We start from the raw sequence: 25,503 nt of genomic DNA, 5'->3' as shown, positions 1-25,503 counted from the left end.
AGTAATTGTATGGTTTGGCAGATGCAGTTGCCAGGTGCATGGTGTGTTCAGCATTTAAAAGGACGGCGGTGGAAGCCAGAGTACCCGGAGAGTACCCACGCAGAGCATGCAAACTCAGATGGATTTGAACACAGAACCTTCTTGCTGTGAGGCATCAGTGCTAACCACCACACCCTTGTACCGCCCCAAGTATTGTTCATGTTTACAATATTATGTTAGCAGTTAGCATATTAATTCACACACACAGAGAAAAAGTGATGTCGAAGTAAACATAATTTTGCAACTGACCATGAAGGAAAATAATGGACACAATAAAAATTGGACAATGGCGGAAAAGAGAAAGCTAGGAGTTGAGGCGGACCTCATCCTTGGTAGCAACTTTTACAGTAATTCATCTGATAGTTGAGAAATCAGGAATAATTCAGAGTGACTGGCATCATCCTCTGACACTGATAAATGTCATGAATATCAGTTTAGTAATTCTAAAGATATTTCAGTCTGGGCTAACAGTGTAACTAAATAAAATATTTAAGCAATTTTTTGCTGTTTCATCTAAAAAAGGACGAAATATTACATATACTGTCGTGTTTGGTGCTTTACATGAAAAAAAATACACAGGACTCTCCAAAGTTACTTAAAAAGTCTGTGAATGTTTGTGATTTTGAAAGTCCAACAGTTGTAAAAAGTTACACTGCACAAAAATGTACATCTTATTTCAATAAACAAACCACTGGAGCTGCACTGGTGTATTGTTCTTTACAGCAGCTACGTCATAAATACTGCACAACAGAATAAGAGTCATTTGAACCCGGTCAATTATTTAGCCGTGGTATCATCAGAGCACCCTGCAGCGGCCGGTCTGTGTGTGTGGCAAGGGTGTCATAGTCTATTCAGTCATATCGTCTTCAGTTCCTGCAGGCAAACATTGTGTGCTCAACCTCCGGCAGGAATCCAGTGTGTTGCAACATAATTTTATGACCCTTCCATTGTCAGCTGTGCAGCTGTTTCACCTGAGCAACAGCAGCCGTGCGGTGGGTTGAAGCGGATGTGTAAAAATGTGAGTGGGAGAACAAGTTTGCCACCGTGAGGTGTTGCAGGTGAGAGTTTATCTTTAGGTGAACTCACAGAAGGAGAAAAATGGGGCGAGAGAGGAGTGGTGCTATTATCAGTTCCTCAGAGGCAAAACTGCTTTACAAAATAAGGCAGGTTGTGGTTTTTTCTCAACTAAATTAAAATTGCAAGTAATTGTGAAAACAGTCAGGTCATACAGGCCCTTTAAGCAGCAGCCATGGTGACATGTCAAAGCAAAGTGGTGTAGTAAGTGATAATGTTCATTATGGTTCAGTTCTATGTAATGTGTCACAGCTGTTCCAGCATACACAGTATCAGTGCTGTGGCCCCTCTACACCAGCATTTACCAAGCTTTAATATATCAAATTTCAGCAGAAAAAAAAGGAAATTACTTCTTACAGCATCTACACAGCTGCACTTACAGTGCAACAATGCTTATAGTACAGCTGTTTTTAAAACCTGTCCTCCAACCAAGCAAACCTACAGTGTTTTAGTGCCTGACCACAAATAAGATAGCTACACAGGATGAAATCTCCATGATAATTCAAGCAGATATACACACATTTCTATGAGAGAGGAAGATGTACTGTGGCAATATACAAGTGTGCATCATATTTTGTCTTCTTACTTCAGAAAGTGTAGAGCAGTGTCATCCAGGTTTAAATAACCCAGAGGGATTTGATGAGGAAGACACACAAGCAGGATGAGACGGAAGAAGAATCTTCCATTACACGAGTATAGGAGTTATACGTCCAAAACTGGCAATATCCACACACATTTGCATCCATTTGGGACCTTGCATGTGTGTGAAGCTCTGAAGATTATCTCCATCTAACCACAAGGCCAGCTCCACAGTGAAGCAACAGGCCTGCAGAGTCTATTTCAAAACAATACTTTTAATCTGAGGACAAACAGCCCGCTGAGACAAAATGTATAGCTTCTCTTTCAAGTCAGCTCCAGTCTGTGTCTTCATAAGGTAGTCACATCTGGAGACAAGTTCTGCAGAATTCCAAACAAGATCCTTTTTCATGTCTTGAGCATTCCCTGATCTTCATTTTTCGTCTCCTCTGAGGGGGGCTGGCTGTTGCCCGTGTCCTGACCAGAGCTTAGCGGCCTAGCGTTGGCCTTCGTTGACCGTTGCCGACGAGTGCCATTGCCTATGCAGCGCAGGAGGTTCTTGAAAGTGGTCCACATTTCCTCGTCCTTGTAGGAGTAGATGCAGGGGTTCATGACGGAGTTCATGACAGCCAGAAGCAGCAGCCAGCGTTTTAATTTCTTGACGTTACAGGCCTCACAGTTGAGGCCGTCCAGCAGCAGAACCACCAAGCCAGGGGTCCAGCAGAACACAAAGGCCCCTAGAGAAAAAAATAGCAAATGATATGCAGTTATTTCCAACTATCCTTTGCATTGTGGTTCATCATTTTAAATAAACTCCTCCGCACTGTTGTCTTACATGTTTTCGAACACATCATTAACAAGTTAAAGTGCCTTATTTTAAGGCATACTGATTTTTTTTCTTCCACTGATCAGCCATTTGTTAATTAAGCTGTCCCAAAGATGAACCACTTAACTGGAGTCGATGAAATGTCAGAAAACTGGGACAAAACTTGATCAGATCTGATTGTCCCAAAACCCAAGGTGACTACTTCAAATGTCTTGCTTCATTAGAACGACACTTCAAACCAAAGACGATCACTTTCTGAGGATATTAGCAGAAAACTGACACTTTTGAAAGCCCGGAGGACGTCAAAAGCGAAGTACTACTTCCTTTTGTAAGCTGACTAATATGTGGTGAAAGTTGAGTCACATCAACTAGTCGATGACGTCACAAATAAAAACACAATAGAAAGTTATGCTTTGCAACAATGAAATCTTCTTGACCTGAATACATATTGTAGTGTTTTACACAAAAGAAGCTAAAGAGGCTCTTCTGCAAGGTAACTGAAGCTTGAACACGTCAACACTATAAACACTGTATACCTCCAAAGCCCTTTCCGCATGTAGTAGCTAAAGGTCTAATACCTTAGACCAGGGGTGCCCACACTTTTTTGGCTTGTGAGCTACTTTTACAATGATCAAGTCAAAGTTATCTACCTGTGTGTGTGTGTGTGTGTGTGTGTGTGTGTGTGTGTGTATATCTATATCTATATATATATCTATATATATAGATATATATATATCCTAAGTCATTGTTACAGTGTTAAAAGCTCTATCCATCTTTGTTTTTATTTCTATCAAGAAAATTGGTGCACTGCACCTTTAGAAAAATAGCGCTATCCCTTTAAGAAAGACGGTAGTCTGGAGTTGTTGTTGTTGGAAGTTGTGCATGGCTGTGGATGTGTGTCGCTGAACAGAGGGCATGTTGCAAATATAAAGTAAAAAAAAAACAAAGATGAACGTTTGTCTTGCTGTTTGTTTTGGATGTGCAACAGAGAAATGATTAGACAAACATCTAAAACTAAAACTGAACGATCTACCCGCACTACCAGCCGACGTAATGGGCACCCCTGCCTTAGACAATGAAATTCACCAGCAAATTGTTGATCCCCAGCCTCCTTCTCTCTGTTACCGCAGGAGAAGTTGTTAATTCACTGCCTCTGAGAGGATTTGGACTGTTCCTCTGCTAGCGTTAGTGGATGGCTTTTCAGATGAGTGTCCATTGCTGTAGTACTTCTGTGGTATTTCAGGACTGACTTACATATTCTGCATGTCACGAATGAAGAATGGGCATCATCTTTAGTTAAGTATTTCCACACACTTGATAAACCACTGCCACAGTGATTCACAGGACTCCTCACCTGTATTTTTGGAGGTGTCCGTGTTGTTATTGTCACGTGAGCAGCGACTAGTCGACTTCCTGCCTAAAGCGTCATGGCACAGCAGTAAAGTCGACTAGTACAACCCCTAAACCCCTTCTACCATGAAACCTGTCTGTGTTTCTTTAGTGATAATTGCTTTGACATAAAGTTTCCTCCAATATTCCACCACTAGTCATAAAGTAATAGGATGTTCAGACTCTAAACACTACAAAAACCAAGCCTATAGAGGATTAAACACAGAACAGAATGTGACAGAACATTGCTTTTGTAGTGCAATATCATGACAACAAGCCTGAACAGGTTGGAAATACAATGTTTTTTATTATTGTGTTAAATACTTATCACTGTGTGTCTACCTATTATTTACTATAGTAAATAATAGGTCACAGGGCAACTAAGGCAACTGAATAGCCATCTACTTCAAACATGTTTGGGCACAATACAGAGCTACTAAGGGATTTCTTGAGCTGAGGGGAAGCCACAAGCAGCAACTTGTCTGCACTACCAGTATCTCTGCAGCCTCAATACATCTGTAGAACAATAGCATGTACTGTATTACAGCTCACTACGTTTCTGGATACATGTAGCGAGGCAGGGTCTGGTGGAAGTGTTTTTATGTTTCCCTCTTCACTTGAGAGCCAAAATTTTGCCTCATTTTTCCCAGTGTATTTCTATTTTTATATGCCTTTCTTATTCCGCTTGTCTTTCATGTCAGAAAAACTGTGAACTGCACTACAAACGACTGAGACCCTGTTAAACGGCCTTCAACTTGCAGATTTTGATGGATTCCACAAGCTTAAAAATGAACATTATAGAAGTTTATAGAAGCACATATTCAGAACATATGTCCCTTTTGGTGTTCATTTGAGGATGGTGGTTGAATTTCCGAGAATGAAAACAAAGCGGAATCTGCGTGAAAATGTTTGATGCTTCATTTCACAAGCAGGTCCCAACAGGGTCAGATGTGTTAGAACTGAATCGCTGCAGGTTATTAAATGATTAGAATCATCTTTTACCATGAAGTGCCGTGAAGAAGACTAAGATATAAGAAAGAGAACCCAGTCCTTAAACTTACTACATAAAATTCTGTTTACTTTTTTGGTGTTCATTCATTCGCTCAAATGTTCATTTCAAATGCTTCTGCACCCGTTTTACTCTAGTGTTAAGAACGCACGTGTAAGTTACATGTGTCTCTGGACTGGTTTGTCCTGTTGTGGTTTCTGCTTGAGCAGACTGCTTTACACCTAGTGCAATTTTTTTTGTTTTATTTAACTGACTTAACCCGACACTGGTCTACATACCTGAGATGCCAAGAGACTTCATTTTTTTCTTACATTCTGGTACTTTTCTTTTTAACTCAAAAAAGTCCCAGCAATTTTTACATACAAAAAAAAAATTAAAAAATAAGCTTTTCCTAAAAATATAATAATTATCTGCCACTTACTTTACTTACATCTATGTACTGAAAAGTCCAGAATATTAGTGTACTGTATGTGCGCTGGAGATTTTCCTATCAGTTATGCCAAATGGTCCATAACTGACTGGCTCACAAACTCTTTGCGATGTTGCAATATCATGCAAAGACGACACTTGTGTGCTAAAACTTCCACAGACTAAGGAGAAGTGCATCTGAAACCAATTGACAGTCCTCAAGTACAGGTTGTTTTTGGGTGTGGAGGAGGGGATGTTCACTGAAGGCCAGTGCGGTGTGGTGGATGGTACGCCACACAGGCTATGGAGCAGTGTCCTTGCAGGGAGAGTTAATTACACAGCAGTCTGTGTGCAGAAGCAAACAGCTCCTACACTACATACAGTACAGTATGAAGCCATCTGGCCGTCCAAGCTGAGTTTGCAAACAAGCCCCAATCACAGACCATTCTTCAGCAGGGAGACACTACAATTATCTTGTGAGTGTTTTTATCTGAATAATGTGTGAAGAGAGTACGAAAACCAAAAAAAGCTGAGAATATATCTGATCTGCAGAGCTTTCTGAAATGCAGTTGTCGGATTAAGATTCCCGAGTTTACTGGACTTATTGTGTATTATACTTGACTCATAACTTGCTTGTAATGACCTGCTTTAGTGGCCCAGTGGAGTATACTAATACAGTCCATTGTTCCATTCTTAAAGGAAAACACTGGGAGGGGAACGATTTAAATACTGCACCTCTATTGTAAGGTATCCTGTTGGAAGACTTAAACAAAAGGAGGATATCAGACTGCATCATCTAGGATGGAAGTGCATGAGTAGAAAACTTTAGTACCAAACAGAACTTTTTTTACTATTTATTTTATTATTATTATTTATTATTGAGGAAAAATTGATAATAAAATTGAACAGCTTAATAACTTTAGCAGTGCTAAGCATCCTTTAGTCTCAGATTCTTAAAACTGAAGTTGGGAGTTTTTATTGGCAGTTGGGGAAAACCAGCTACTTAAAAAGGGAAATGTGAGATGTCAAACAGATACCCGCAAAGCGAAAGACAACCAGCTCAGGCAAAAAATCTTTTTAGCTTTCATTTAAGACTACTCATGGATTTATGGATTTTGACCCAGCATAGTCAGCAATGTGAAATGCAGGTGACCTGTGTGATGAAAGACACACAGTTTTTTATGCTCTGACTCACTTACGTATCATCAGAGATGCTGCACTGACAACATTGTTTTGAGTTGCACCTACCAAGCACGACCATGACGGTCTTGATGAGCTTGATGGGCGTCCTCTTACGGTTAATGGAGCCGCTGGTGTGTGGCATGAGCACCGCTGTCTTCTTCTTGACGTAGGCATAGATCCTCAGGTAGATTGCCACCATGATGAGGAACACCACCAGGTTAGAGGCTGACCAGAAAATCAGGTAGCTCCTGCTAAAGATGGGAGCCAGCTGGGAGCAGTCTTTCAGATTACAGATACAGTTCCAGCCCAGACTGGGCACAGCCCCCATGAAGATGGAGATGGCCCACACTAGCACGATCAGTAGAGTCACCCTCCGCTTCGTCAGGTTGCTATGGACTTTCCAGTTCATCACAGAGATGTAGCGCTCCAGAGCTATAACCAGCAAGTTAGCCAGCGAGGCTGAGAGACTTATGTCCAGAAGGCCTTGTCGGATGAAATATCCTCTCACTGTAAGTGTCCCTGACACCTCACCTGTGTTAAACATGAGGTAAACGTAGGCTATGCCTGCTAGGAAGTCCGAGGCAGCGAGGTTGGAAAGAAGATAGTAAAAAGGGTAGTGAAACCTCTTGTTGGTGATGACAGCCGCTATAACCATAGCATTGGAGACCAGGATGAAGCAGCAGAACAGAGAGCCCACCACCTGGACCAGGATGAGCTGAGTTGTGTCCCATTTATCTTCATGGCCACTTTTGTTGTAGAAGAAGCTCATGGGCTCATTATATGGACAGCTGTAGTTCTGCTGGGCCATTTTAGAAGCAAGTCTGTAACATGACAATACCAAAAGATAGGAGGTGCCTTATTATTATGCAATCCTTAACTTTTCACACAGTCTTCTATAGCAATTGTCATCTTCCTGTCCAAAACATAACATTATCAGTAGACAATTCAGAACACATCGGAAGACAAAATAATGGATGCAGTTTATGTTTTAAGGTCATTTACAGCACTTTGTCAGGACAGAGCATCCAGATTTTGGGAATTCAGTCCATTAAATCTGAGCTGAGGTTGAATAGAATGATAAGAGTGTTTAAAAGTCTAGTCAGAAATGATTCACTTGGTGCCAAACCTTCAAGGCTAAAATGCCTTCAGGGCTAAAAGAGATTACATGGCAGAAGAAGAAAAGGGCACACATGCCAAGACTCATTTAGGAGCAAGAAGCTTCTTTGATTAAATAAAAAAAAAAAAAAAAAAAAAAACACTATGAGAACCATTACTGAAGCAGAACAAGATAGTGGCCATAGAAACATTAAGCCACAACAATCTGAGAGTACATGGAGGCATTCTAACATTTCTACCTGTACAAACATTTCTGTGGGTAAACACTACAGGCATGCTGCAAGGCAAGGATTCACAGCGAATACAGCTTTGAGAAGCCGTGTTCTATTATGCAGATTCACTGCAACCTGTCCGACTTGGTTTACCAACGCCAGAAAAGAAGGGATACGAATTTTTTCCCACACTGATTTGCAAGGATAAGATAATCGCTTGCAAAACACGGAAAAAGAAACAGAGCAGAAAAAAAACATACGGTCAAAATGTGGTATCAAAGTAAGAAGAAAGGGTAAAGGAACAAAGAGCCAGGTGAGTTTACCTGTGAGCCGTGGTGCGTCAGTAGACTAAAAGTTGCGAAACTTTATTCTGGGTTAATGATCATGTTTCCCCTGCAAGCCCGCAGCTGAGGACGGGAGGAGGTGACAGCAGCGAGCCAGAGAACAAAGTGAAGGCAGAGAAGTTGAGCGTCTTCTGCTGGAGGCTTTCAGCACGGTGACGCACAGGGCGTGAGCCACCCACACTCTGAAGCTGAATTCCTCCACGAAACTATAGCCCGATCACTGCAGTGGAGCCAGGCGCTTTACCAAATGACTACATTACTTTACTCAGTATTAATAGTTCAGTTTACATGCATTTAATTCATTTTATGTTTATGTAACTTCAGACTATTCAGTTCACCTGGTGAAACCTGAGTTAAAATAATTAGTTTTCTAACTTAATTTCAACTAGGCCTACAATTAGTCTACAATCACCCAGTCCTGGATTTTAGCAGCCTGCAGATTTACGTCGAAGAATATCATTACACTTTTATTATTGTAACTCTGCTGCATTTTGGTGAAGCTGGAATTACTTTTCCAGATAAAATGGAGAGAAAATCGTGGGAGAACCTTGTAAAACACAAAAGACTATATGTATTAACCCCTTTATTAGGAACTTTTAGGCTTTAATAAAAGAAATGCAAGCCATTGGATATATTTCATGATTAGCGGCAATGTCTCCTTGAAACCTGTCTCTCCTAATCAATAAACTGAAGGTAAAGATAGGTAAAGCTTCTATAGAAGAGTTTTTCTTGTTAAACTAGTTTTTCCTCATCTTCTTCGGCAATCCTACAAAATGATGTATACAATAGAATAAATTCCCTTTTCCTTGAATGGTTTCAACAGTTTGATAAAAAATCCATGACAAATTACACATTCTACTGTTCAAAGAACTTTACTTTTGATATTTGAGCACATTTTCCTCTTTCTACTGATGCACTTACCCTTTACTTGAACATTGTTCTGTTGTATTGGCACTTTTACACAAGTAAAGCCTCCACTAAAAAAATATAATAAATCTATTCCACAAGTACACTGTACACAGAAGACTGGCAGCTTCATTGTTAGATAAATTTGCTAGCTAACAGCTCTTATCAGTTTTGTCAGCTGAGTTTACAACAGTTACTAAAGTGCAATGCAAATTCACAAAAATACTGAATCACCAGTTTTGTTTTACGCATGCATATTGACATTTTTGTATTAGGTCAAGCTGTGTGGACAAGTAATGGTGATGTATGTTGATCTGAACTAAACACACAGACCTGTTTAAATAAAATTCTCAGGGCTTATAGCTTGTTTGAGTTTGTTTAAAATTATAGCATGTGCTCTGGTCTTAGTTCTGACCTGAAGTTTTTATTTGAACTCAAATATTATTGAACCGCAGGAAAAATACGTGTTGCATCATTCAGTCAGCCTTGTTTTCTAACATTACAGACCAGATTCAAAAGTTTAAGGGAACATGTTCATGTGATTTTATCAACCTAAAAGCACAGCAACCACAGTTCCTCTTGTGAGAAGTCTCGCTACAGCTTGTCTTCACACCTTGAGGGGGATGGTAGATTGAATGTTAAAGATGACTCATACCGTAGTTCTGGTGTCATTCAAAACTCCCCTCTTACTCAATCACAACCAATCTCAAACTGTAGTCATGCAATTTAAAGGAAACTCTGCAGCAATACTTTTGAGAAATTCACTGCGTTATAACTTTATTTTAACAATAACATTTAACGTCAAGTTCATGCTACTGTTAATACACATATCACAGACGTTAATACCAGTTGTCTAATATGTCTAACTTCCCCTTCCCCCCTCCATGCTGCCAAAACAGCTTGACTGGTTGAGGTATGGACACCAGACCTCTGGTGGTGTTCTGTGGTGCCCATCACCAGGACACTGGCAGAGAGTCCTTTGAGGCCATTGGGCTGGTTAGCTCGGTTTGGGATCTGAGGAGTTTGGCAGCTGAATCAACGTCTTTGGATCTTTGAGGCAAGGGGAAATGTCCCTCTGGAGGTGTAGGCTGCCGTCAGGGAGTGTAGTTGCCATGGGGCATTTGTGTATGGTCCTGCAATAATGTAAGGTGGTTTGCGCCACCTCGCACTGTCACAATATGGTAAATGGTAATGGTAAATGGCCTTGCTTTTATATAGCGTTTTTCTACCTATTGGTACTCAAAGCGCTTTACAGCCAGAGACACATACCTACCCTACCCATTCGCTCACACAAGCACTCACATATTCACACACCAGTGCCACGCACTGGGAGCAACTGGGGGTTCAGTGTCTTGCTCAAGGACACTTCGGCTTGTGGCACATTCCGGGGATCGAACCGCTAACCCTCTGGTTCGTGGACAACCCGCTCTACCTACTGAGCCACAGCTGCCCTATATCTATTAATGTTGTGGCTGAAAAGTAAATATGAAAAACATGGATAAATGAAATGATTGAACCTTTGGTAAACTCTTGACAAATAAATTATATCCAGCACTGTGTTTTGGTGCATAGCACCAGTTTGTGCAGCAACATAGAAAACACAGAATCTAGTTCTTTGGCATTTAAATGCGGAAACCTTAAAAGGCTCTATAAACCTCCAGGAGGTCCAGGAGATACATAAAACCTTTTTTTCAATCGAAATTCCAGCTCTGTAGCTTGCCGTGAGAACTCATTACGTTGTTACAACTGAACATCACAAATTCTCACTTTTGAAGAGGTAAATCCACACTGTCTTGGATTTTTGCAATGAAAGCTTTTTATCTCCAACCCCTGTTGTGACGTCCTGTTCCCAGAATCCTCCTCCTTAACCATCTGGCTATCAGCTGATTAGTATGACATCATCATTTGCTGGAACTCTGTAAGGAAGGAGAAACGAAGAATGAAACACCCAATGTCTCATCAACTCCAGCAAAATGTCTATGCATGCTTTCTGTAAGAACTCACACTTGCTTGCCAAAACATTAGGGACACTAGTGAAAATTTGTGACTGTTATAATGTTCAATTCATGTTTCATTTAGCGTAGTCCACTGACTAAAATGGGGGTGTCAAAATAATAGGGGCATGTATTAGTACAATACAATACAGGTTAATAGTACTAATAATAAACAATAATCACACGGTAAAAACACAGTCAAATCAACAGCTGTCTCAGTTATTTGAAACAAATGCTGAATACCATAACTTTGAAATAAACTATGAATTAAACTATACAATGAACTTGCAAGTGAGTGTATACGGTACGAAAACATTAAAGTTAATTGAATTTTAGATTAAAAGTATCTTTTAGGTGTTATTTATTAGCACTCAATGGAATCTCAAGCACCGCAAGTGTCAGTGACATTACTAATCCCACATCAGATGATGGCTGCTAAATTGTGAATCTCCTATCCCAGACCTGTAGCTTGTTACAAAGGACACAGGAACTCAAAGCCGAAGGTGCCTGTTCAAACGGATGTATAGTTGTTAGAATAATTCCCTACACAGACAATCCCTTTCAGTTCCTAGTTGTACCAGCCCCAGCATGCCACTTTTTTCCCTTTATTCCACCTTCGTGCAGGTTCGCACTGATACACAGAGACACATTGAAGGGATCTTCTTGTTTGCTCTTAAGACAAACAACAAATCATGTTCCCGCTACAACAAAAGATCAGACATTCTTTATGACCCATCATTTTACAGCTGGACTAGGACTGCAGTTGTGTCTGTCTCATCTGTTGTTTCCACAAACTGCTGCTGACTTTTGAGGATGTTTTTTTGTTGTTGTTGTGTTTTTTTTATCAGTTGCAGCAGATGTATATTATTTAAGCCCAATTTCACTGGCAAACTCACCGCCTGGATTTAACTAAGCAAACGGGTACAAGCCTCCTGTTGGATATTTACTGCATGGGTGATTATCTTTCAGCAAGCAACATGTTATTTTACCCAACTGATGCAATGAGTAGCTTCTCATTTCTTAAACAACCATGACGAAAGACACATCCCATGGTTGTGGAAAAGATGTTAGTCTGTTTGAGAAGGGTCAAATCATTGGCATGCATCAAGCAGAGAAAACATCTAAGGAGATTGTAGAAACTACTAAAACTGGGTTAAGAACTGTCCAACGCATTATTAAAAACTGGAAGGATAGTGGGGAACCATCGTCTTTGAGGAAGAAATGTGGTCGAAAAAAAGATCCTGATTGATCGTGATCAGCGATCACTTAAACGTTTTGGTGAAATCAAATGGAAGAAAAACAACAGTAGAACTCATGTTTCATTTTTTTTCCCCTGATGGCACGGGCATATTCCAAAATGACAATGCCAGGATTCATCAGGCTCAAATAGATAAAGAGTGGTTCAGGTAGCATGAGACATCATTGGTTGCGACTTTTGTTTTGGCCAGGCAGTGTACATTCGTGAGGTAAATACTTGTGTGATAGTGGGGAGTTGGAGTTATGAGTAATAATATATGTTATTTAAACCGATAAACATCAAATAAATCTAAGTGGTAACTTGCTTTCCTTACAAGATAATGTACCTCAGTAGAAAAGGGCGTAATTGTATGCAGATGGAATTTCATCCAGTAAGACATTAACATGTTTGCTCAGAATACTGATTTAATTTTTACAAGCACAGCGAGGCAGAGATACTTGTAAAAATTCAATTTTGTCAGGTCATAGGTTGCAAATGCCTGCAATTACAGAATCTGCACAAGTACATAAGAGTACTAATGACAGTATTTAGCTTACTCTAAAAGCCAACTGGCAGTTTTCTGTTTATCTCCTCAGAGAAGATGCCTATTAAGTTACATTAGAAATCATTACATAATGGCTCTGTAACTGAAACTACGCTTCCTTAAACACTTAAGACACTTAAGACACCCAGTGCAGGAAATCCCGGATGGCTCGGTGATAGAAAACAACTGTCAAGTTTGCAGGGAAGACTCCAATGTCAGAGTGTTAATGTTGGCTGAAACAATAATGAGGATTTTGTCTGGGAAGTAACATTACAACTTTTCCACTGGTAATGATTCAGTTCTTTTCCAAAGATTCAACAATTCAAATATTATATTGACAGTGTGTAGAAACGTTTTAAGCTCTGGCTGTTTCTTTTCTGGACTAAACAACATCTTTAGTCGCTAAATATTCTTTTGAAGTGATAGCATGGTGAAGGCTACAAAAACTGATTGAATTGAATAATCCACTGAATAGTTTTAGCAATTTTAAGAAAGCAGAACCAAAAGGTAAAGTAGGAAACAGCAGCCTGGTGAAGCAAACCTTTTGGTCAAACTGTGTTTTGTAGAAACACTTTATGAGGAAACAAGGACTTTCCCACAAGGTTCAAGTGGCACAAAACAACTGTACAATAGTTTAAAATGGGAAGCTATAAAATACAGGAAACCTCATGCCATCTGATTATCAAAGGAGGTTAAGAAAATGTTTGAGAAAGAGTGTCGAGTCGTGCGACTAAACAAACCCACACACACGCACACGCACACCGGTGAGCCATTGAATTGGACTATAAAGATAAATGGGGTTATAACTTTCACTCATCATTAAAAACTCTTCTCAACTTCAACACGTCACTTAAAACGTTTTTGGCTCATATTGAATCCCTGTGTTGAGCGGGAGCTGTTTATTTGGGAGGCAACGCAGCAAAGCGGGAGCAACGGCTGGCTTGTGGTAGGAGGGGGATATGTGTGCATGTTGGGGGGGTTCTTCCCAGTGTGCAGCCTCAGTTTCTCTGTAATCAGCCCATCACTGGGTGTGCCTGCATAGCTCCCACCACTAATTTCATTGCTCTCAGACCGCGCAGGCCTGAGCCAAACCACAGCGTGGAGGAAACTCCGCTCCAGTCTGCTGGCTGCTGATGATACAGATTGGCTCATAGAAAAGGAATGAGCAGAAAACAAGGACATATAGAAGAATACAGAGTCTTGGTGTAGCAACAAGTTGTAACCAGCGCACACAGGATGTTAGTATTTATGTGTATATACACGCAGTTATATTATATTTTTTTGCATTGTTTGATCATGTAGTGGCTTGGAGGGAGTTAATGTACTACTTTTATATTTTCGATAAAGTAGGCTGTTTTGCTAGTCTGTACAAGTGAAAGATAATCCGCCCATGTCTTAAAACTAGTTTTAAATGCCTGAGGAGAGTCTAGGGATATATTTCACACAGCCAGCAGGAACTATTTGTTTTAAATAAACAAAAGACAAATTAGGTCTTTTGCATGAACAAACATAGGTGTACGTGAAGAGAGTACATGATCAAATAAGAGTGACAAGTGTCTTGTTTCATTAATGGTGCAAATATATCCTTGTGTAGAAATGAAAAAAAAAATAGCTTAGTGGAAATGAGTGGTTTCGACCATCGACTGATTTTATCACCACTCGTGAGAAGATCTACTCTAGAGAATTTCTATTCTAGTTAATTGTTTAAATAGTTGACAAGAGCCATATTATAACAAACCCCAAATCCAATCAATGTAAACCATAATACATGTCAAGGTTTAATCTAGTTAGTGTATGTGAGGCAGGGCAAGCGACACATACCTGTGTATAAAAACATGAGTGAACATGGTCATACCGTTGGCAGCAGCAGAGTACAGACTGTTTGAAGTGAAGGTCTGTTTGACTGCTGTCCTCTATATTTTCTATGGGAAAATCTTTCTGCTCTTGAAGGAACAGATGCAAGTCCGTCAACGGGAACCCTTCCTTCTGGTAGTTCTGTTGGTAAAAAAAATACATAAATAAATAAAAATTATGTGTGGAGGAATAACTAGCGTTATTCATCATTTGCCTGCACTAACTGCAAACACGAAACACAAGACATTAATGTTGAAACTAAGATTTATCTTCATTAGTAATGAATTAACATTTTGTTCATAAAATAAAAATATTGCAAAATGCCCATTACAATTACAGAGTCCAAAGTGACATCTTTAAATTCCTTGGTTAACCTGAGCGTCAGTCAAAAACCCAAAGATATTCAGTTCTTTATAAAGATTGGCAGTTGGATTTTAGCTGTGCCTGCCCAAAACATTGGATTGTAGCCAAATTGCTGCTCAAACCCGTCATTTGCTTGTTAGGTTAAAGGGGCCTGAGACACATCCTCACCCACTCTGGGAGCCGCTCAAGAATCTCATTTTCTGGCCCGCTTGAAATGATCACCACAAAAAGCAGAGGTGCAGTTCTAGTTCGAGCAACTGAAGGACGAGCGGCAGTGACAGTCAGAGATCATGAGGGGAGTTGGACACAGAATGAAGCATAAAATAAAACAGCGTCACACTTTCACAGTAATGGTGAATTTATAAAAATGAGTGTTTTCATCCATTGTCACGCAAGACGTTGTGTATTGTAATAAAGTAGTAGTTCAGTGATTTGAGGAGAGGTCTTAAAGTGTGAGCTTTGCATAACTGAACTCCCTGTCAGGTGTAACAAGAAGTGCAACAGCTTTCCCCTCGCTCATGCAGAATTACCTTAATGGTCTCATAGGACTCAGTGATGAGGGCGATGAAGAGTGACAGCACCATGTAGATGAACAGGGAGATGAAGGAGTAGAGGTAAGCCCGGCTGAAGAGCCACACCAAAATGTTTTTGTCCTTTAGCTGGGCGAAGGTGGTGAACATGTCGTCACCGTTCAACAGGGAAAACAGGCACTCTGCCACGCGACTCAAACCCTCAAACTGGAGAGATGGAGAGGATAACATGCAGTGAACAATTAATACGAGGGCAGTCAATCTAGATATGTCTAATAAGTAAGGGAAATTAGAAAAATACATTTCTTCTTTATTTTTTTAGACTTGCTTCACAAGTGTAGATTTTTTTTTCCTTCTGAAACCGCTGCCAATTAGTTTTTCTACTTATAATTTGGTCGATGTCTCTTTTTCTAATATCAATATTTTGTCTTGCGTGGATACTTTCACAACAAAAACGCAAAACGGAGAAGCTGAAACTGAACTCTCCTCCATTTAACAGCTTGAATTTAGACATTTTAGGCTTTCAACTGACACATGGAAGAAATGAGAAGACCTACTCGGTGCATTAATGTGCTCGATATGCCCACAATAACAGGTATTCAATGGCCCAACAAACACCAGTATCATGCTTTGAGTTTGAAACCTTCCTCAAGTCGAAGGCTTCAGGTTAATGCAAAAGTCTTTTATTATTAAAATCACTGATAAATATTAAAATCTAAAAGACTGATTCATTGCAATTATGCGATGATTATGACTTTGCATCAGGTCAAGTAATAACCTGCAACGGAGGAAAATTAGTCATTTCAGATTACAAAATGGATTACACTGCACATGCAAAGTTACAGTATGAAACAGCATCACATGGATCCAGTTAAAAACTAAATAGCATGCTTGAATGATGTCATCTTTTACAAATAGCACCTCTGACTGTAGATTAAAGAACATTTGGTTTTAAAGAGGTCCTTAAAAAGACAGAGACAGAAGATACAGAGACAGAGATAGAAGGAAACAGATGGAAAGACGAATAGTGCTATATAAATAAACGTGACTTGACTTGACTTGACTTGACTTGACTTGACATGGCTAAAAGGAAGAAAGCTGGGAACCAGTCACAAGCTTTATGAGGAAAGCCATGCACCACCACAATGTGATAGGATCTAAAAACAACATCCCTCTGCGACGCTATGGATCGAGGGCTCATCGCTTGAAGACATGTGGAAAAGCAAGTCCTAGACATCCTCTGTTTATTCCTTCAGTAAATACACAGAGTATCCTGAAAGGTCTGACAGCTCACTGCAGGGGAGTCCCCCAGCTGTCACAATGTAAATATCGTGACCAGGTTTCAGTTCTCAGGATGAGGCAACCTTATGGAAGTGAAACCTGTATTAATTCAAATGCAGGTATAGAAACACCACAGACTAAATCACTTTCATTTCTTCTGTTTAAAGACGAAAACCGAAACAATCTGTGAATAAAACAAAAGTATTGTTAGTGTTTCTGATCCTGCATTGCATCATGAGCATGTGGAATGAGAGTGACCTGCTCTGACTAACAGGTTGCAAACTCAGTCCAAAATATATTTACAGTAGTTACTCCTCTTGAGTTTAAGATAAATTCCAGATTGGTCAGGGGGGATGTGAAGCAGCTGTCCTCAGTCTATCTCACATCTGTCTGCGCCGAGTATGAGCTCTTCCTTGTTTAGACGCCCACTTCTGCTTTGACTTCCGTAAATAATTTATCTTTCGAGGCAAGGCCAGCTAAACACACTTGGATTATCCCTGATGGCATTTATGGTCCAAGGACTCCCTGTTGAGGTGAACATCTGTCCGGATTTTATTAAGTGAGCTGAATCTTGTTCAAATGTAGTTAAGATACCTATCACATATTAATATTCATCATGCTACAATTTGTCTTACTTTCTTACTGCTCAAATATGCTGCTGTCACAGTTGCAGCCTGTACAGTTTTCACTGTGCTGAGTGAACTTAAAAAGGCTATATTTGCTCCATTTTGAACAACTGAATAAAATCTGATTATATTCGAAGCATTTTTGTTTATTATCCCAGAATTTCTCTCCTCCAGTGTTTCTACATGCTTCTCTGTCAAGTGAGAAAAACTGGCTGTTTCATAGAAAGACAAGGATTTCAGTGCATATACGTACTCACCACTCCTTAATGCAAATATCTAATCAGCCAATCACATAGCAACTCTGATTTGCTGAAGTGTAGACATTTAGAGCCTCAGAATGGGGATGAAAGGTGATTTGAGAGACTTTGAACGGGGCATGGTTGCTGGTTCAGATGGGCTGGTCTGAGTAGTTCAGAAATTGAGTGGCACTTCTCTGGGTGAAAAGGCCTTGCTGATGCCAGTGAGTAAGTGTGTCAAAAAAAGAATGGCCAGACTGCCTTAATCTGATGGAATGGCAATAGTAACTCAAATAACCACTTGTTACAACCAAGGAATATCAACATCAACACAAGTCGTCAAAGCTTGTAGAGGATGGGATACAGCAGCAGAAGACCACACCAAGCGCCACCACCGTCAGTTGAGAACAGGAAACTGAGGCTACAATTTGCAAGGGCTCACCAAAATTGGACCATAGACCATTATAAAATGTTCTGATGAGTCTCGATTTCTGCTGTGACATTTGAGTGGTAGTGTCAGAATTTGACTAGACCTTATGTTCCAGCTTTGGGATTTTCAAAAGCACAGAGACCTGCAGTTGCATTAATATATAGGAACATACTGACATCTAGTGGTTTTATAGTATACTTACAGGGGTTTTGAAAACACTGAAATCCTGGTGAACTCCAATAAGACCAAAGGTTATTTTCTTATTTATTTTTTACAATTTCCTCAATTTGAAGTAAATGATGCTGAAAGAGCAAATCAAACAGCTGATTGGAAAATAGCTGATAAAACATGATCATTTTGATGAATTTTAAGATGAATCACAAGGACCATAGAAGTATTAAGGGTAGAAGCAACAGGATGCCAGACCTCCAAAGTGTCTGAGTGAGCTGTTTTAGTTCTTCTAAATTCACCAGTGTTGTACAGACCATCTAGAACAGGGGTATCAAACTCATTTTAGTTCAGGGGCCACATACAGTCCAATTTGATCTCAAGTGGGCCAGACCAGTAACATAATAGTATAATAACAACAACTCCAAATGTTTCCCTTTGTTTTAGTGCAAAGAAGAACAAGTAACAAGAACAAGCAAATTCATGCTGCGGGTCAGATTAAATCCTCTGGCAGGCAGGTTTTGGCCCGCAGGCTGTAAGTTTGACACCCCTGGTCTAGATTATATTATATTATAATACACAAAGCATACTTTGTGATTTAATATTTCCCAGGGTCAACTTAACTCAACTGACTACACATTTGGTATTTCCTTTATTCAACCTCATACTTGGTGTTTCAGCAGTTCTGCAAGAATAAGCAGGGTTAATCACTAAAACGGAGACTTCCTCTAGATTCCCCCACACGCCTAACAGAAATAACCAATGCAGTGATTGATATGAGCACCTAGTCCTCTCATAAACTCACTTCTCTAATCTAACCTGCGGGTTCTCCGCTGCTTATGCTCTCCTCACACCAATTAGAGAGAGTTACCTTCTCATGGTAAGGCCCCAATACGATCCATCCACAAAAGGTATAGCCGAGGTAGATCATGCCAGCACAGCAGCAGAAACGCAGGACTTTGGGGAAGGCTGCTTTCATGGTTAAAATCAGCACCTAAACATGTTAAGAGGGATGCAGGCATTAAGTAATTTTTAAATCAAAGGAGAATCAAATGATGTGTTCAGATGTACAACGAAAATGTCAATTTTACAACCTGTATTTATACATATAACTATAACTTGGTCCATTACGGTATCTGTCAAAACTCTGATGAAGACATGCCTTATGTCTAAATGTTACTTGATGCACCTGATCAGAACTTCAAAATAATTTCAGTTTCACTTCTTCAATCATTCTGAGATTCACAGACTCAACTGTACATAGTGCCTACCAAAGATGATGGTCTGAAAAGTAAAACAATGTAGAAGTGGCTTAAACCAATGAAGGCCACCAGGAGATGACAACAAAAAAAATGATATGGGTGCATGTGTGGCTTGATTAACATGTCTGTCATGTCATTAACATATCTGGAGTGACTGACAAGCTCTCTTTCTCTCTAAAAATAAAGTCTGAACAATGAAAAAAAAAAGCAAAAAGGTTAAACTCACATTGTATTTCTGAAAGTATCCCAGGTACCTGATCACACCGACCCACACCAACAGCGTAGCTGTTCCCAACAGGATACTGCACACATCATAACTGGTTAGGCTCTACAGGAAAAAGAGAGAGATGAATAACAAAGAGGACCGAGATGGCAATACAAGCAAAATCAAACTGCTGCTTTTAAGAGTCTCTAGCTAACTGTGCATTAGTTTTTTTTTTATTATATGTTATTTTATTTTTATATGTAATCTTAAACAACACAACTCGTCAGTGAAAATTTCCCCACGTGGGGTAACTAAAGGATGATCTTAGCAGAACACTGACGTGACCTGCAGGAATCGTTTTATTAGGGCTTAAAGTACAATGTGAACTGCAACAGAGGAACAGAACAGTCTATCAATTATTAACTAAGTAATCAACATTTTGCCTCATGTTGTGGGTTTTTACACAACAAAATCGATGAGCACACTGAAAGGTTTTAAAGACAATATATAGACTTATCTTTAGTTGAACAGAGTATGGGCAACTTCCCTTATCTAGGCTTCATAGTGACACTTAGACAAAAGTCCAGTGAAGATGATCTGCTCACATGTTCTGTTTTTTTTCCTTTAAGGTCATGTTGGGCTACATCTGTCCATTCACACCATCACTTCCACTTCATGGGTCAGCATAACAGGAGTGCAATGAGAGCATGGTGTTTTAGGTATATTTAGTTATAGATATTAAGAATATAAAACCAAAGTATTTCTGTCTGTTAAACTGACTAAAATGGTGATGGGGTTAAAATAAAGTTCACTGGACACTCAGAGGGTAATTTAACAGCTATGTCTAGAGTTTACTTCTCAACGGTAAAGGTGATACCACATTGTTGTAACACTGACACTAAAGTTTTACTTTTACCAACGTTCTCGGTAAGACAGAGGAATATTATTAATTTTACCTTTGCTTGTATTTCCATCTTCAGTATGGAACCAATTATTGCCATGATGTCGCTGACAATGACCAGCAAATACCAGCCATTCAGAAACTCCCTCTGGTCGTCCTCACACACTTTACGGTTGAAGTTCTCGTGGAAGAATCTGGAGAGCCGCTAGAAAACACAACAATGTAAATTCAGTCATGAAAGAAAAAAGTAGAGTGTCAGATCAGCAGATCAAAATGGAGAAGTTACATAAATGTAATTACTGTACAAGTGATAAAGAACATGCAGATTGTGTGCAACCCCTGAAAAGAAGGCATCCATGTCCACAGAATGGATGTAATGTAAAATATTGTGCCATGAATTTCACTCATTTGTGTTAACTGGGAGTTGAATGACATATATCACTTTGAGGACAGTAGATCAGGAAAGAATGGTAGACCACGCAAAAAAAAAAAAAAAAGACATTCTGTTTTCAAAACACAGCTGACCTGCAGTAACCTGACAGCCAGTACGATGGAGCGGGTGCACAGCACTGCTGACGTGAGGCAAACCAGAATGACGAAGGCGTCAAACACCAGCAGATAGTGTGTGTTCTTCTGAGCTGAAACAGACATCCAGAAGGTTTATCTCTAATACACATCCCTTGTTACTGATACTGACAGAATACGCCTCACTAACAGTCAACAGCACGAAGAGAAAACAAACTCCCATTTATCAACTTTGTTTTGCATACAAGTATGTTGTACTTGGGGGAAAAACTGAATGGGAATGTTATTAAACTGCTTTCATACTATAAGAGACAAAATAAGACTACATGCATAGTGTAATACACAAAGACTGGATAACCAGGCTCTAATGCAAGGCTAAAAACACACAAACAAGCTTCACACTGGACGGGGTCACCTTACCCGTCCCAGATATCTTCCAGTCTCGGCATACACTGCTCTGAGCATCTATGTCCAGGAATATCTTCACCTTTCCACTATGACACTGGTTGTCAAACGTTATCTGGTGACAAAATAGATAATGATCAAACCGTTCATCTGGACGTCACCTCATCAGCCTGTTTTCCACTTTCACAACCAGTTTAAAATGCCAGGGAAGGTTTACCGTAACATAGAAGGAGTAGCAGTCGGACAGTTCCCTTGAACGCACTGTCTGAAGGTTGATCCCCTTCAGCTGGAAAGTGATTTTGATGTCAACAAGCCTGAGAAAAGGGGGTGAATTATTTTAAATTATTTGAAAAAGGAGACATAAGTGGCTATTATTATTGATGACACTATATATATACCTGTAAAAGTCCAGATCGAAAAAAGATGAATTCTGGGTTTTCCATTGGTTTGCAGTCTTTGGATCATGTGACATACAAACTGCGAAGAAATGGGCACTGTCATTTTGTGTTGTGTTGTTGTCCCACCCATGCATGCACATTTTATTTTCTTAGTGTGACCAAGAGATTGAATGGCTAAATAACATACCAGCTGGTAAAAAAAAAAAGTTCCCTCTCACCTGTCTCCAGCTGGGCATCTATATCGTAGGCCTCATTTGAGGGATCCACGATACCTCTCTTGTAGTACTCCTTACAGATTGTGAGAGGCAGCAGCTTCCCCTCTTCATCTGCATCGTAACTGATAGGACCCACAGAGAGCTGGCCCAACTGGCTGTACTGTAAATATCAGAGTACTTGGGTAAAACACACTGTTTCAGGGCAGTTTACACAATGTAATTAAGCTGAAAACCACCATATGACAAACATATGTAACCTGCGTAAAGGTGGGTATGTGGAAAATAACAATGAAGTTCCCCCGGCTCACATTATTCCGAATATTAACAGAGCCAAAGGACTTGCCTGATCCAGTACATAAAACAGGCTATCGTAGACACCATGCTGAGTGTAGACAGCAACACTGTAGTCGTCCTCATCCACCCCACTGTAGTCCTTCAGGAAAAGGTTTTTGAGGGTCATGGTGTTCTCCTCTTTATAGGCAACCACCAGCTGGTTGTTGAGGCCAAACAGGACGAGCTATCACGAAACAATAGGGAAAGTACATATTTTATGTACCGTATATACTTGCTGACAAACAATCTGAATTTGTCAGCACATAACACAAATTCATACACAGATTACAGTTACAATAAGTATTTTTTTTAAGATTGGTTCATCTCTTCAGGTCTTTCCTAACCTACAGTGAACACATTTCACATACTTGAGTGGTGATCATGATGATTTTGAGAATCTGGACCACCATTTTCCAGGGTATGTGTCGCCGGGCCCTGTACTTTTCACACGGGCTCATGAAGTAATACCTCAGGTCGTCTCTCAGCTTCTCCTCTGTGATTACATCTTGAGTCATGGCAGAGCTGTGATGACAAAGAAACATCACGCAAGATATCGAGCTGCAGTATCACGCCATGGCGTTAAAGATTTACATTTACAGACTGGTGAAATGATGTGTTTCTGGCCTCAGCTTTTTTATCAGTTTATCTTTACAGAAGCCAGGATATAGCAGTCAGGGTGAAAATGCAGAACTGAAAGTGTGAAAAGGCAGTTATTTCATGTGCAATAGTTGTGTTTGCTGCAGGAAAACATTGGTCATCTCTCACAGGAAGAACTCCATGTACTGAGCACACTGCCTGCATTCACGGTGCTGCCTGGGTTTAAGTCCAAGGTTAGTTCAGTGAGTGTGCCTTCAGTATTTTCCCAACAGCCTTGCAGTGCACATTTTACTTTTAAACTTTTTAATAAGCAGCAAGTGTCACTGCTAAGTGTTCCATTAAACCATCTCTGGTACAAACAAATTACTTTTAAAATAGAACAGAATATTTGGTGTTAAAAAATAAAATATAGTGCATAACGCATCTGGTAGATTGTGTTTCAGAATGCTTTCTGAGCTACTTCTGAAAGCTACTTATTTAAAATAATTATTAAAAAGAAAAACAAAACAAAAAAAAACGTGTCTCTTACCTAATTGAATTGCTTCTATCCAGATATCGAGTTATTAATTCCATGATTGCGTTTTCACGCGAAACACACCAACCGATCGAGGGAGGACCGAGGAGGATACTACATGCCTGACAGAGACGTTAGAGGCAGAAAGGACTTTCTTCAGCTGCGTTTTCTTCGTGACCGCGTCAGCCAATCAGGAAACGATTTTCAGGAGGCGCACAGGTGTCCAATCAACGGCGCAAGGTCCACCGGTGTTCACCGAGGGAATCGAAACAGGTCCATGGTAAAAAATATACACTTTACGTCAGCTTAGAGTGACACTACCGCCCTCTTTTTCAACAAAATATTATTGTGAAAAAGTCGATAAAAATGTTCAGGCATTATAATGTAGGCTACTGTTACAAAGCCACATACACACTGCCACAATTAAACTTCTTGCCTAAAATGGTCTTATTCTAATGCCTGGTCTCCACCTGGATTTAACCAAGCAAATAGGTACGAGCCTCCTATTGGCTAATTACTGCATGGGAGATTATGCTGACAACAAGTTATTTAACCCCAACTGATGCAATGAGTAGCTTCTCATTTCTTAAACAACCATGTTGCAAGACACATCCTGCGGTCGCGGAAAAGATGTTAGTCTGAGAAGAGTCAAATCATTGGCACGCATCAAGCAGAGAAAACATCTAAGGAGATTGTAGAAACTACTAAAACTGGGTTAAGAACTGTCCAACGCATTATTAAAAACTGGAAGGATAGTGGGGAACTCTAATCGAAGAAAGCCAACAGTAGAACTCAGGGCTATGTTTAATAGTGAAAGTAAGAGCATTTCCACATGTACAATGGAACTCAAGGGATTGGGACTGAACAGCTGTGTAGCCTTAAGAAAACCTCTAATCAGTGAGGCTAACCAGAAAAAAGGCTTCAGTTTACTAGGGAGCATAAAGATTGGACTCTGGAGCAATGAAAGACGGTCATGTGGTCTGATGAGTCCAGATTTACCCATCATGCCTAGTGCCTACTGTACAAGCCTGTGGGGGCAGTGCTATGATCTGGGGTTGCTGCAGTTGGTCAGGTCTAGGTTCAGCAACATTATGTGCCCAAAGAATGAGGTCAGCTGACTACCTGAATATACATAATAATATACACATTATATGTATGGGCATATTCAAAGCAGTAATCAAAACTAAAGGCAGTCCAACAACATATTAGAGTGTGTGACCTTTTTTTGGCCAGGCAGTGTATATGAGATTAAAAAATAAATATATTTAAAAAATATAGAAATCCAGTTTTTAGTTGCAGAAGAAATACATGTGGTATCTTCAGCTTGCACAGTTATATGTTTCATCAGGATTGTGTTTAATCAAATTTGAGTGTCCAAAAAACACAACAACTCTCATCATATTTTTTTCATCAAAGTATTAGGCCATGGCCAACTATAACTCTCCTCAAATGGGGATTTGACTTACATCTGTTTGGAGGTTATGCTGTGTGCACATTTTACAACCTCAAACCAATCAATTACGTGATAAAATGATGTTAAGTTACAGTTCATGTACTGTACACTTCCTTCTCACAACGTTTCGTTGCATTAAAATGTGTCAACACACCTAGTTGTGAAGTACGGAGCTAAATAAACTTTCAGGCTGTCATTGCCAGTTCAAATTTATTTTTGTGATGAGATGCACTTCAGGCTATGCCTGTTTAACATTAGACACAGATGTATATTTCTAAAAAATGCAAGCACATACATTTGTTTGTATCTAAACATGACTTATGACTGCTTCTGTAGATTTCCATCTCACAA

General features: G+C 39.8%; 2 protein-coding genes across 3 annotated transcripts; both read right to left on the bottom strand.

Annotated features, from left to right (window-relative positions):
• Positions 1-630: 630 nt before the first annotated feature.
• On the bottom strand, positions 631-8,740 carry lpar3 (lysophosphatidic acid receptor 3). The gene is made up of 3 exons (XM_084548206.1): positions 8,155-8,740; positions 6,570-7,324; positions 631-2,426 (listed from the first exon to the last, which is right to left on the bottom strand). Exons 2-3 carry the CDS (start codon positions 7,309-7,311, stop codon positions 2,098-2,100), a joined length of 1,071 nt encoding a protein of 356 aa, XP_084404332.1. The 5' UTR covers positions 7,312-7,324; positions 8,155-8,740; the 3' UTR covers positions 631-2,097.
• A 1,091-nt stretch (positions 8,741-9,831) lies between these two features.
• On the bottom strand, positions 9,832-24,030 carry mcoln2 (mucolipin TRP cation channel 2). Of its 2 annotated transcripts, XM_084548143.1 has the most exons (14): positions 23,715-24,030; positions 22,957-23,110; positions 22,599-22,772; positions 22,259-22,415; positions 22,041-22,119; positions 21,860-21,956; positions 21,658-21,757; positions 21,238-21,350; positions 20,768-20,917; positions 19,833-19,934; positions 19,216-19,338; positions 15,604-15,810; positions 14,712-14,851; positions 9,832-10,997 (listed from the first exon to the last, which is right to left on the bottom strand). In XM_084548143.1, the coding sequence occupies exons 1-14, from the start codon at positions 23,756-23,758 to the stop codon at positions 10,961-10,963; spliced, it is 1,677 nt and encodes a 558-aa protein (XP_084404269.1). In that variant the 5' UTR covers positions 23,759-24,030; the 3' UTR covers positions 9,832-10,960. The 2 variants fall into 2 exon arrangements, with proteins under 2 accessions (XP_084404269.1, XP_084404268.1); XM_084548142.1 differs by lacking the exon at positions 9,832-10,997 and having other exon boundaries at positions 14,474-14,851.
• Between the last annotated feature and the right edge of the window lie 1,473 nt (positions 24,031-25,503).

Source organism: Chelon labrosus (genome assembly GCF_963514085.1).
Source record: "Chelon labrosus genome assembly, chromosome: 7".
Lineage (NCBI taxonomy): Eukaryota > Metazoa > Chordata > Actinopteri > Mugiliformes > Mugilidae > Chelon > Chelon labrosus.
This window is presented reverse-complemented; position numbering and strand designations above follow the sequence as displayed.